Source organism: Lissotriton helveticus, chromosome 6, assembly GCF_964261635.1.
Source record: "Lissotriton helveticus chromosome 6, aLisHel1.1, whole genome shotgun sequence".
NCBI classification, from domain to species: domain Eukaryota; kingdom Metazoa; phylum Chordata; class Amphibia; order Caudata; family Salamandridae; genus Lissotriton; species Lissotriton helveticus.
This window is the reverse complement of record NC_136067.1, coordinates 716,579,240-716,592,742: the sequence shown is the minus strand read 5'-3', so window position 1 is coordinate 716,592,742 and position 13,503 is coordinate 716,579,240. Positions and strand designations below refer to the sequence as shown.

The 13,503-nt window shown below is 41.5% G+C and overlaps 1 protein-coding gene across 2 annotated transcripts in view; it reads left to right on the top strand.

Annotated features, from left to right (window-relative positions):
* Positions 1 to 13,503, top strand: part of LOC144762910 (thiosulfate sulfurtransferase/rhodanese-like domain-containing protein 3) — a 35,656-nt gene that overhangs the window by 15,831 nt on the left and 6,322 nt on the right. For both annotated transcript variants that reach the window (XM_078648207.1, XM_078648208.1), the window contains exons 2-3: positions 4,834 to 5,007; positions 9,216 to 9,375. In XM_078648207.1, the coding sequence (XP_078504333.1) occupies positions 4,834 to 5,007; positions 9,216 to 9,375 (334 nt within the window). The remainder of the gene's footprint in view (positions 1 to 4,833; positions 5,008 to 9,215; positions 9,376 to 13,503) is intronic.

The following is a 13,503-nucleotide window of genomic DNA, read 5'->3' as shown; positions in this document are numbered from 1 at the left end:
TGTCTCAATACTCTTTGCCACTCTAATAGTCTCCTCTAAAGTTGAATTTCCCATTGATAATAACTTTTGTTTGATGGCTTTATCTGTGCAGTGAGATATAAATTGGTCTCGAACAAGTTGCTCTGCAAGATTTTCAAACTGACAGTCCGACACGACTTCTTAAAGCAGTAATGTAACTCTCAACATCTTCACCTGTGTTCTGTGTACGTAAGAAAAACTTGTGACGCGGTACTACCAAGCTGGGTTGTACGTCAAACCTTGTCTGTAATTTCTTTACTGTTTCCTGATACTCATCAAGAGGATCACCTTCAACTTGCACTGGATTGGGAAGATGTTTTAAAATGTCCCTGCCTTCGTAGCCTAAAGAGTGTAGCAAGATATACTATTTGCGTTCTGCTCAAAATCTCATGGCACCAACTGCACCAAGGTACTGCTCAAAACGATCAAACCACTTTCTCCATTTGATGGGCAGGTCACATGGTGTTTCCAAAAACGGTGGAGGTTAAGAAACTGCCTGGATAGCCATAATAATTTCGTTAAACAGAGTATATGAAGATTATAAGAGTAAATTCACCCCTACAGTAACATATAATTTTCTAATAACTAATGTAAGTTACACTAAGCAAAAGTTTAAATGTTACACACATAACACTTACAATGGGATAAAACAAGAGTAAACTGTAAATGCAATATAGTTGTTAGCAATGAACATTAATGTAGTCTTGATGTTTGCCTGTAAAAAGATTCTAGTTAATAAAATGTGCCTTGTAACTTCGCTAGAATAGACAAATTTGCTCTTAATAAAGTTATTTTAAAGAAAAGTAGTGTGAAAAACGTTATATTGCCGCTCCCTTTAACTACGACGTGCTGGCCAAGTTAATTTTTCAATGTGAGTCTTCGACAATGGTCTTTATGAAGTTATCGTTATGGAATAAATGAAACTCTATATTCTTCTGTGGAGATCCTTTCACAATGGTCTCTATTGTCATGGAAACCGTATCGGAATTCCACGTGTTACGTCCATGTGGCGTAAGTGAATTGGAAATTTCTTCCGCTTCCCAATAATGAAACGCAAACGTACTTGCGTAGCGCGTGGCCAAAAGTACGTCACAAGACATCCGTTTTTCAGTTGCTGGAATGCACATCCATGTTGTTCATTCCAGTGGCACTAACCTTGCCTTCCGTTGTGCTCCGCTCACCCAAAAACTGCTCCTACGCTTACTCTCACTAGACAACGTTGAGGAGAAGCTTTGTGCAGCTTACAGCTTGATGAGGTTTCAAATTCTTAGTGTTTCATCATCCTTCCGACACACTAGTGTTGAGGCTCTCGTGCACTAGTCAACGCGCAGCTGTCACTCGTTGTTTCTGGAAGCCTGCAGCTTAGCTGCATATCACGAACACTTTTCCATGGAGGATGACCGCTTTTGAGGAACCTCGACTTCCGACCAGCTCTTCCATGTTAAGCTGGACTACCAAGCAGAGACACATCATGTCATATCCAGGAGCAATCGCCTTCAGTAGAACCTTCTTACAGAACAGAACTCCCACATAGAACACACTCATTATAAGATTCTAGTCATGTAACCTTGCAACAAGCATAGGTAAGTACAACCATAGAATACTACAGTCTTAAAACACAATTTATTTATTTTTTGGAACAAATGTTATTGATTTTATAGAGATTCCAAATGTACAAATAACAGATGAAGTCTGCAATATATGTTCAGGGTAATGACAATCTACTTTTTTTCTTTGAACCCCTCAATACAAACAAAAATAACAATATACAGTAACCCTGGTGTAAACTAATAACATGCAGTGCCTGTTTAAAATCACATTTACATTTGTATTCCACCTCAGTGCTGTTGTCTTATTAAATGTGCTATTATTCTGACTTCACATATCTCCTAGTTGACTCACTCTCCGACATGCTATCTGCGACTTCATATATTTTCAAAGGGATACCCACCGACTCCAGATTTTCATGTGCTTTTGTGAACAGCCCCATGCCACAAAGACTGGAAATTCTAGGTCCATTGCGCGGCCCATCCCGGCCTTCCAGAGAGACACTCGAGGAGATCCCTCTGCTTTCCATTGTTGGGCAATATTACTTTCAGCCACTGTAAGGCAGAGTAAAAGACGGTGTCTTTTGTATCTGTTTTTTCCTACCCCATCTGTCCTGTGTAGCATTGTAAACTTGGGCGATCTTGGAAGTGTCCAAGCTAAAACCTCCTCAGGCATGTCAGTACCCCTCTCCCGAAGCGATCCAGAAGGGGACATGTCCAGACCGTATGTATAAATGTGCCTACCTCTGCCTGACACCGAAGACAATGCAGTGTCGTAATCAATCCTGCCCTCTAAAGACTCTGCCTGGTAAAGTACACCCTGTGTAGATATTTGAACTGAATGTATCGTAGTCTGGTTGAGATTGCTGCTGCCCCCTGCGGGAATTTTAAAACACAAATTTATTCCCAAAATTGCTCCAGACAATCATACTTAGACAAACTAGGCCTAATATCCTGAGACACTGCCATCTTAAGGTTAACCAGAGCTAAGAAACTTTAAATTCACCTTTTAAACTTGATCTTGACCTTTTTAAACTGACTTTTCTCAATGAATGGTTGCTGTGCATAATGTTTTCTTTTCATTATATAGCTGTTTCAATTTCTACATAGACCATTGTTAGCTAATAAATACGCTTTCTATATTAAAAGATAAAAATGTAGTTTATACGTGGGAAAGTAGACTTGAATGGGATAATGTTTCATTAAATTTACAAATTATAAAAATGAGTTGCAAACTTCGAACTTGCTGAACGAATACTGTGTTCCTCTGAGAAGATGGGGAGTGAATGCGTTCCCAATAGAGCATCTAAAGCTGACTCGTTGCGAGAAGAAGAAGCAACATGAAGATTGCAGCAATGTTTACGTTTGTCTATAATAGTGTGTGTGTTCCTAGAGTAGGTTACGTCACCACTACCCTTATTGCTGATTTGCAGCTGGTACTGCTGCTGCTATTGTTGCTACTTATCCTATACATATTCATTTATACCTTAACACCTTAGGTGCTGCGCACGATCAACGGCCGACGGCACCACTACCTCCGTAGTGCTGCTGTCGGCCGTTGAACGTTCGAACTGCACCTGTGCAATGGAACGTCCAGCACTGGAGCTGGACGTTCCATAGCAGCTAAGGTGTTAAGCTACAGTGATCTGAAACTCTACTGAGTTTCTTGAACCTTTCTTTATGAGAAGGTCTGTTTTGATTGATTTTAACTGATTTTAATGCTGAAGCTTTATGCTTCTACTCTCACTCTCTCGATCTAGAACTCTTGATAGGTTCTGACTGACGCCATTTTCTCTCTCCATTCCTGGAATAGTGGTTATTTCCTGATCTTGTGGCATCTCTACGGAGACCTGGTACTGCGACCTAGAGATTTAAGACTAGACTGTTTTGCTTTTCCTTCTGTTACCCAGAGGTGCCCACCGAGATCATACAAGTGCTTACCTCAACTCAGAGGGATTTGTATACCTCGAGGCTAGATGTAGCGGAATCCAGCAAGGTGTGGTTTTGTGCAGATCACACCCATGGGGAATTGGGAGAACATTTTTTTTCACTCTACATTTGACAGTTTAGGGCAATATTATTAAGGAGCACTTCCATGATGCACACAAGCCACAACCTTTTAGATTTTATTAGATCTCTAGTTTCCAAAAATGAGCCTTGTGTTTTTTTGTCTGGGTGCCAGGTAAACTTGATCCACATGCCATATCTCAATGATAAAAGGCGCACCTACAATTCTCAGTATATGGATACAGTTTTTACTGTTTAGCTTCACTGCAGTATTTCCACACTCAGTCGTGGATACTAGGCCACAGTTGACAACTCCAGTAAATTGCTCAGTTTCAGAAAATTTGTAATGTGCCTAGTCTCCTTTATAGTGCAGGATGGTTAAGTTTTCCCATCTGCTCTGCCAGTGGAGCTGAAATGCAAATGGCGAATAGATGTCGGGGAGAGGCACGCTTTATGCATGAAAGCCTGACGGCTCACTTTGTATTTTTTTCATTTTAAGAAAAATTATCTCTGGTATCTAGTGGAGATTTCAGTTCCTCTTAGAGAGGTCGATCGGATGGTACCACTGCCATCTTCTTAGAGAGGAAAGTTGAGATAAAGAGGTGGATAGAGGCCAGACATAGGCTCAACTTGTGCCATGAAGCCTAGCTCCCGACTATTTTCTCACTTGACAAAAAACATTATCCTGACTGTACAGGGGCCTTTTCATGTCTTTCTTGGTAGGTGAAATGCAGCTGTAGGGTAGAGGGCAGGACCACAATTCCCCAAAACGTTTCCATCTTTCTTCTTCATAAAAAACGTGATCCCTGGTGTGAAGGGCTCCCCCTTTCCAACACTGTCCCGCCCAACAGAATATTTCAGAGGTCTGTTTGTACCTGAAATACTTCAGAGACTGGGTTCGAGTCCTAAGGTTCCTTTCATGTCAATTTTTAAGGTCAAAGTCTACACCTTAACTTTGGAAGTACTATTGAAAGCGATCTTCTGGCTAGATATGACTAAGCTTTGCTGGTCATTGCTACCTACTGTAATCTATGTTACTTCTGTCCGCATGGGAGTAGAGTTTGCAAATTAGACGTATACTATAGAAAGTAAATTATAAAAAAAGAGACGATAATTTAGAACTTTACCATTATGTGCAACCTTTTGCTAAGGTTTGGTCATTTAGTAAATATAGCATTAAAAATTATTTCTAGGGCTGCTAAGTGCAGCATTTATAGATCGATCTTTTTACAAAAATGTTCTTTTATTATTTTTAATATAGGTGTGGAAGTAAGAAATGCTACATTCCGAAGTTTTTGCACTGCCCCTTCTCCCACTATTTCATACGAACAACTGAAGGAATTGATTGGCTCACAAAGCATTGTCTTAATTGATGTTCGTGAACCATGGGAAATTAAGGAGTATGGAAAGATTCCAGGTTCCATCAACATACCTGGTACGTATAAATATAATGGAAAAATGTACAAGGTGTGCAGTTTCTATGAACATCATTTGTATTGTTTATGCCAAATGATTTTTTTGTTTGTTTTCGTGCTGGGATACGTTCTGTTCCCCCACAAACGCTGGCTTGGAACTCTGTTATTGGAAGCCTCCTAGTATTACATTTGTAGGTAGGAAAGCCCCTTTTCCATTCATTCAAAATATACCAAGTGGTTCTACATCTTCTTTCCCAACTCACATCCTCTAAGGCAGTGGTCTTCAAACTTTTTAATGCCGGGACCCCCAACAAAATATTTTAGGCAGAAGAACCCCCTCTTGACAAAAATTTCTAGAACCTAGTATTCCTTATCATTGACCACCATAAGTGTTCTCCAGAGAAACGGTCAATCTGTCGTTGCACCTCATTAGTACCAGTTTAACACCCAAATATAGCAATAAGCAACAAAAAGGCAACCGGTACAGCTATACAAAGGGCCTTCTACAGAGCGGCAACACCTGTTGCTGCTTTTTAGTAATTTTTGAACCTTTTGAGTAAATTATGTTTTTGTTAAATTTAGCAGATTAAGCGGCAGATGATGGATTATGTGGCAAATGAGGCAAATCTATAATTATGCTAAAAGTGCTGTGGCCCCACAATCACATAATTCCAGTGGATCTTGGTATAATAGCTGCAAAGCATGGGCTGCAACTTTATTGCATGGCATTAGAGGAAAATCATACTAGATTTCATGGGATGCTGATAGCTTGGCATTTACAGCTGCATGTAACTGGAGGTAGCTGAACATCATTCATCATAATTAAAACATACGTTCATTTTTTAGGTCTCTCACCGTTGGCAGCTACATATATAATATTGGACTGCTTTAGTGAATAATAAATACATGCACTATAATACATTATGCAACCTCTATGCAAAAGTCTGTGTGAAACCAGAGAGCCACAGAATTACATTGTGGTTGGTGCAGTGGAGAATAGTGACTTGTGTATTTGCAGTGCTATGAAGCAATTGCCTGTGACAGAAAGCACTGTGAATATGTAAGTCTTTATTTTATTCTTGCATTACACACAGTATAAGATAGACCATGACAAAATTAGCAAAATGTTTTATGATAAAATGGTGCTTCCAAAATATACAGGCTGCTTCCAAAATATAGGGGCTTATTTATAAGCCCCTTGCGCTGCCGGTGTGTCATTTTTTATGATGCTTTGGTTGCGCAAAGTGCAGACTCATATCTACAAGGCCACGCAAAGTCACTTTGCGGGGCTTTTCAAGGCCTCCTAGATATAGTGTAAAGCAACGCAGCACAAGGTCAATGCGTTACTTACACTGTGTAAGGGGGGGGTTTCCATGGGTTTTGACACATTCCCAGATTGACAATGAATCTGTAAACCTGCGAATGCGCTAAAACTGTACGCTGCCCCAGGGGATGCGTAACAAGTAGAAATATCTTTATTTCTCCTCAATTGTTTTCAAAAGCCTCCATGGGTTGTTTATGTGCAGGAAGGCGTTCCTTCTTGCACAAAAAGACATCCTATCAATAATGAAGACACCCTGCAAGGGTGTCTGCGTTGGTGCTAGGCACCACATTTTGTGTCAGCAGAAAGGACAGGAGTGCACGGTACTTTTAAATACATTCTATTACTGCTCTTTTGAATTGGTGTATGGCAGTGCAGCAAAAAATACTTGCGGAGCTGCCCTACACCATTTCATTGTAAATGAGGCCCATAGATTTTAATAATACTCAGACCCTATGTAATGCAATGTTTTTACATAACTGTCGCTTCAACACATTCTCAGGGATAGTAAGCGCTATGTAAATACGACAATCACAATCTCCCTGTGCCCAACAATAAAAAAATGATGAATGTGTCCTCATGTAATGCAACAGGTATAAATTTTTAATCTAATACTTTTATATGAGGTACCACATGGGTGGAGTTCCTTAACTTTCTGAAGAGTAGCTGGTGGTTGAAAGCAGGGTTTCTGGTGCTAGGTCCTTTCCAGGCCTGACAGGCGCAAACATGGAAGACAACCTTATGCTGTTGCTTCGTAATTGGTTGTCCATTCTTTATGCCCTAGGAAGATAGGTTGAATACAGTGGGCAAGCCAAAGGGACAGTCCACGATGTGACAAAGGGCATCCCTTCATCCTCCCACGACTTTAACACTCCCAACCTAGGATTTGGCGAGGGTATGAGTTAGCAAGTACACTTGTGGCCAATTAAGGCTTGGGATTAGATGCTAGGAAGGACTACCACGAAACAGTAGCCTCACTCACATGCTCCAGACATCAAAGAAACTGAGTTCTGCTTCTTTCCCTACTGTGGGTATTTTTTGTAATAACATTTATATAAAAAGCTACCCATTTTGGAACCACTAACACGGATTTTCAACTTGTAAGCACTTTCAAATCTTGCTTTTGTTACGATATCTACATAAATTAACATTTGGTACTGCCTCTGAATGCGACTTTATCTAGAAAAGGCATTTTAAAGTAAACATTGAGGTGTCTCAATTAAACAGTCAGAGAAATGCATACGTTTTTAAGTGAAAGCCTGGGCTTTACATTTGAGGACAGAAATGCCTCTTCCTGTGAAAGGGGTACTGGAGATTCTTTATTTCTTCTATTATGTGTCCCATACTCAGAATGGGTTTTGCATACCCCAGCCCAAGTTTGCCAAGACAGTGTGGCCAAAAAGTGAACAAGAAAGAGTAATTATCCATATTCTGACTAATATCAGTAAAAACTGCACTGACGTTTTAGGTAGTGGTCATAGCTGGATTACTGTGTTTTTATTCATTTAATTTCCAAGCCAATCACAAAATCGTCCTCATCATCTGGTTTCTGTTTCTTTAAGTCCAAGGGGTAACACGCATATACGGTTAACTTCAGAAGCTTAACCCACCCAACAGTAGAACAAAAGTAAAGTAAAGACCTGTTCTCTAAGCAATCCACCCTTTAGGATCCTGTAACTGCATGCAACAGAGAGAGCAGATGCCTGTCTCCTCTCTGAGGGGCATATTATCAAGAAACGGCATTAAAATTATTGCCGCTTTAGTGGCAGGAAACTGCCGCTAAAGCGGCGAGAATTGGCTTGATAATATGCCCTTGTGAATTCCCATAGAAGCTCATGTTCTGGTGTGAACCTGGCCTCTATGGGAATTCACGAGGGCATATTATCAAGCCCATTATCGCCCTTTAGCGGGAGTTACCTGCCGCTAAAGCGGCGATAATTTTAACGCCGTCCTTGATAATATAGCCCTAAATGTCTTGCATGACGTAAATATCACACCTACCTTATCCTTCTCTCAGAAGAGCTTTCTCCTTGACCCCTGGTGCCAAGTGAAGTCATTCAAAAAGCAAATGCTAGTCAGAAATAAGTCTATGAGCGCAATTAGCACGATATGACAATTGTGTCCTAATAATCCCACACACTTTTACATAATCTAATTAAGGCTGCTACTGCCTTGGCCATGTTTTTGATACTGCTCCTGCTGATGTGCAAGGGAGTCTTCCCTACCATCTCTTTTGTTCTTATACTTGAAAAATAGAAGGGGGGCGAGTTCTGTTTTTCATATGGCCTAAATAATTGAATAATTACTTCATTTTTTTTTGCTCACTACTGTTATTTAGACTTGCATATAATAGGATAACCTCCAAATATGTGGACAAGGAATTATTTGCCTATCATTCTTGAACTATTAATGAAATCTTTGGAGTTTAGCTTGCGAGACCCATACAACTTCCGATGACTATCTGTTAGCTGTTTCTGGATCAGTCCCAGTCAGCACAGTTCTTAAACTGGATTTTGCATGGTGACTATCGGAACACCACTGGTATGATAAGTGTACATTCTAGAAATGCACAATTCTTTGTGTTTCCACGTCATGTTTAGTAGCGCTTGGATCCTGCAAGTCAACGCGTTATATATCTAGGTACCAAACTAGTGTTGCTACTGTTCTGTTTGACTAAATATATAATGCAAAGACAGGACAGAGAGGAAATTCTGTATCATTATGGAAAGGCAATATGATGTATAAAGTGTATACCATTTGCTTTGATCAACACCACCTGTCATGAGATGATGTCTTGTTTTGGGTTGGGGAGGGGACTTTTAGAGAATCATTTTAATAAATGGACTTAGGCAAAGTGCTCAAGCTGTGTAGTGTGTGCAAGTTTTAAAGATGTATCTTTCATTGCAGTTGGTGAGGTAGGGGCAGCGCTCCAGATGAAGCCTGAGAAGTTTAAAGAGAAATACAACCGAAACATACCAACCAAATCTGAAGGCCTGGTGTTCTCCTGCCTGGCAGGAGTGAGGAGCCTGAAAGCTTTGGACGTTGCCGTGTCATTAGGATACAGCAGGTGAGTCAGTGATTTGTATTATTGTAAGACTATGGAGTACTATACATTTGATGAACAGTTTAGTGCAATCACTTTAAAGGGCAGCACAGATTCGGGGCTTCGGAAACCTAATAATTACTGCCTAAGAGTATTAATTTATGACTTCAAAACTAAATTGTCCAGTTAATGTTAATTGCATTCCACAACTGCACGTAGGGCCGCCATATGACAGAAAATAAATACACATAAACACTGGGGGTATTTGCCACTTTGCTGCTAAAGGTGAACTTTCACTGTCTTCCACCTTCGGTAAAGAGAAAGCACTTGTGTTGTGGACCTCCGTACTAGTTCAGTACAGTAATGTTAATAAAGATGTCCTCAAGGTCACCATATTCCAGTCCTGGGCTTTCATTTAGCAATCTATTCTGGGAGTTGCAGTCTTTCTTCATTTCAACTGAGCTAACATTTAATATGACATTGATTTGTAAAAGGAATAACTGGAGCTGGTAAGGGATGTCTGGCAGTGTCTTTTCTGGCAAGCTTAACCTTCATGACTTGTCGAAAATTTCCTTGCATTTGTAACATTAATCCTCAGCCTCCTGGTATGAGGACGGTTCCTCCAGTGGATAAAGCACCACTCAGAAAAATGTGTTTTCTGCCTCGAGTCCCCTCTCCTCTTGCACCAAGTAGTCTGTGACTGACTTAAAGAATTTTTAAATGCCCATGTGTGTACTTATGTGGGCCTTTCTAAGGGACTCTCAATGTTGAAAAACAGCTCTCCTTTTGCTGGGGACAATATTTATTTAAAATAGGGGGAATTCTCATCCGTTTTACTAGTTCCCGATGGCAGGCCTGTTTTGCATATTAAATTTTTTTTTTTAGAGTTATATCAAGTAAACATTTTGGCTTCGCATCGTTTGAGGATAAGCGGACTGAGAAAAATTCTCCTTATAGTCTATACACCACAAACCCTTCCCCCATTTCAGTCCTCTCTCAGCATTTTAACACTACATTCAAGGGTGGCGTGGCCTAGAGTCCAACAAAGTGACACAGGTTTTCACTGCGCTGCCTCTCAGCAGCCTCAAGTGAAATGAATCATGTGGTGGACCGTGCCATCTCACGACTCTTGTTCCCCTACACTTAGGGGAAGTGGGGTGGGGCTGGAGGGGATAACTTGAATTACCTGAATGTCATACAATTGGAAGGTATAAACAGACACAAAACAAAGCCAATCTGACAGCAGCAAGCACAAGATGGCATCCATAGTTATCGCCCAGAAGGCATCCAGCCACGAGCCTTCCAGTGTGGATTAGAAGTGACTCAGACGGTACCACAACAATGACCCCTGTCTACGGACACCTGAAGAGGTGCAGCAAGGAAACCTATGCGGACTATCATCACATTGTGCTAGTTGGGCTTTCCGGTGGAATCAAGCAGAAATGTAAGTAGGCTGAGAAACCATAGTGAGGGAACAAAATGCCTTTCCCTTGTGGCGTTTGAACTGGAATAGGAGGGTGTGAAATCAATATGGCTGCCCAGCAACCCAGAGGGAGTACCAGAGCTGTGCTGGTAGGAGCCAAGGACCGAAGAAGCCTAGCTGATACGTGAGGAATCCCGAAACATTGGCCCACTAGCAGTGATGCAGCTCAGGAGATGAGTGTGGTGTGATCCTGCACTGAGAAGTGGCAATCGAGTCCTGATAAGTGACCATTGCCAGTGACTGTGGCCCTAGTCCATGAACGTAGCTGAGAATACTCACTCCTGGAGTGGAGTGAGGCACCCCCCCCCCACCAGCTGCTGGTGAGGTGTGAGTGCTGATAATCTGGATGACATGGGATCAACTACGCGATCAAGTGGTGACTGCGTTAAACCTCCCCTTCTCTTGCAAACGAAATTAAGTCCAAGTTCTCGTCACCAAAGGCCAATGCTGGATATTCAAAGGAATTCCTCAACACCCACACCAAATCATTGAAAAGTAAGAGAGACCTCATGGTTCCACACTGGAGAACACCTCACCAGGCTATAACATCTAGGGGTTTTCAGGATCTGATTTCCCAGGCAACAGTACCTGAAGGCATGTAAAGGGGCACAAAAACGCCTTTTGCTGATCCATGAAGAATGGCAGTATGATCAGCTTGAGAATGAAGACTCCAGAATGCCGTTAGATGGGCAGGCAGACAAGTTAGATGTCATTTTAGCGGCCACATTGAACACCATGAAAACATTTGAAAGGAAGATAGGCACAGTGGTAATCGATTAGGGGCATACGAAAATATCTGTTTACATAAAAATAGCTCATGCAACACTGATCAATCTTGAACCAGCAACAGAGGATCTCAAAAAAAGTTGTGAATCTCACATAATAGGTCAGCTACCTAGAATATAGGGCTGTGGAGTTAGAGGGCAGCACTAGAAGAAATAACACGTGGTTGGGATTCCTGAATAAGTGGAAGGCTCAAACATGGGGATCTTCTTGCAGTTAAGGGATTAAAAAGGCTCCATTTTGGCTTTAAAGTGCGAAACCCTGGGTTCCTTTACAACCCCAATATGTGGAAAAAAAAGTATGCAGCTCTAGCCTAGATATGTTTTCTGGAAAAAATGTTGTAGAGCCTTAAGTGCAGACTGCCCCAATTATATGAAAAACGGGCTGGGCTGTGGTAGGGGCACGTTGGAGAAGCTTCAGCACTTAAAGAGGAAGATAGTAAACAAAATGCAGAATTACAGAGATGACTTATCATTCAAATTGGAAGCTGGTTGTACTGTGTGCAGATGCTCACAAATACCAACTTTTTTCTCTAAGCTGGGAGGAAAACCATCAACAAAGGTTCTGTAGATGATCAGTCTGTGTACATTATAGTAGGTGTTTAAGGGAAATAACATTTACGATGCGGTCATTACCACCAAATACCTTTACCATGCATCCATTACCACACCTATGCCTTTCCCACACATGTCTCTACTGTGCAAAGTTTTACCATGCATATACCTTTACCAGGCATACTTTTACAATGGGTAAAATATTTTAAAGGTTTAGGGTGGGTAAAGGTATTTGGGGGGCAAGGGTATTTTTTGGGTTTAGGGCAGGCTTCTCCAGCTACCTGTAAATAGCTCTTCTGTGTGCATCCGAGCCTACCAAGTTTAGAACCGTTTGCTCCGTTGTATTGATAAATGAATACCAAAACCAAAAAACTTGCATTCAGGATGGAAATATGTGTAATTTAAGGATTTATAAACTGACTGTTAGAAATGGGATTTCTGGTTGGCTAAGGCTTGTGCCAAAGTCAGGCAGAAACCACAATTCTACGTCAGGGCAAGGGAGTTACACGCCAAAGATAACCCCTGCTCAGCCTCTAGGCAACGTGGCGCGAGCAGTAAGGCTTATCCCGGAGGCAAAGTAAGTTAAGTGTTTGCGCGCGCACCCAGCAACAACACCCAAGGCCCACCACAAAGGAAACTCCACACAAGGTTATATATAAAAATAGCCTTTGTATTATACTAAACACATTAGATAATACATAGACACTTTACAATGTGCCAACAGGCACGGGCGGAATTTACAGGGGATATATGTACAGGACAGGGCCACATGGACCACTGTCAAGAATAAGCACTTTTAGAACTAGAATATTTAGTAGAATTAGCACTTTGTAGGAATAATAATACTTGTAGGAATAGCGCTTAGAACCTAGAACAATAATAACTAGAGCACACAACTAGTAACCACTGGTGAGAGGTAAGTACCACCTACGCAACCCTAACCACCCTAGGAAAATATTTTACGCAGGGAACCAGGAACTCACTAGTATACCTATACTAGTAAAAACAACCACCTAAGCATCACATACATTCAGAGGTATAAAATATTACACATGATGCAGCAATCACATTAGGCAGGTCATTACAAATTGCGCAAGGATCACATAGGGCCAAAAACAGGTAGAACTGTCCCCCAGGCCAACTGGCCTCTCAGGGGCTGAAACGCCCTGTGTCCAGAAAGTCCGGGCAGGCTGCGCAGGCAGCCAAAGAAGAAGGATGCGCACGTCCTAAACGGAGCAGCTGCCCACTAAGTGCTGGGCAGCTGTAACTGAGCCTGGTACCAGCGTGCCTCCTGGCTCTCTTCTGGGGCTCTCAACAACTATGCCACCTCTG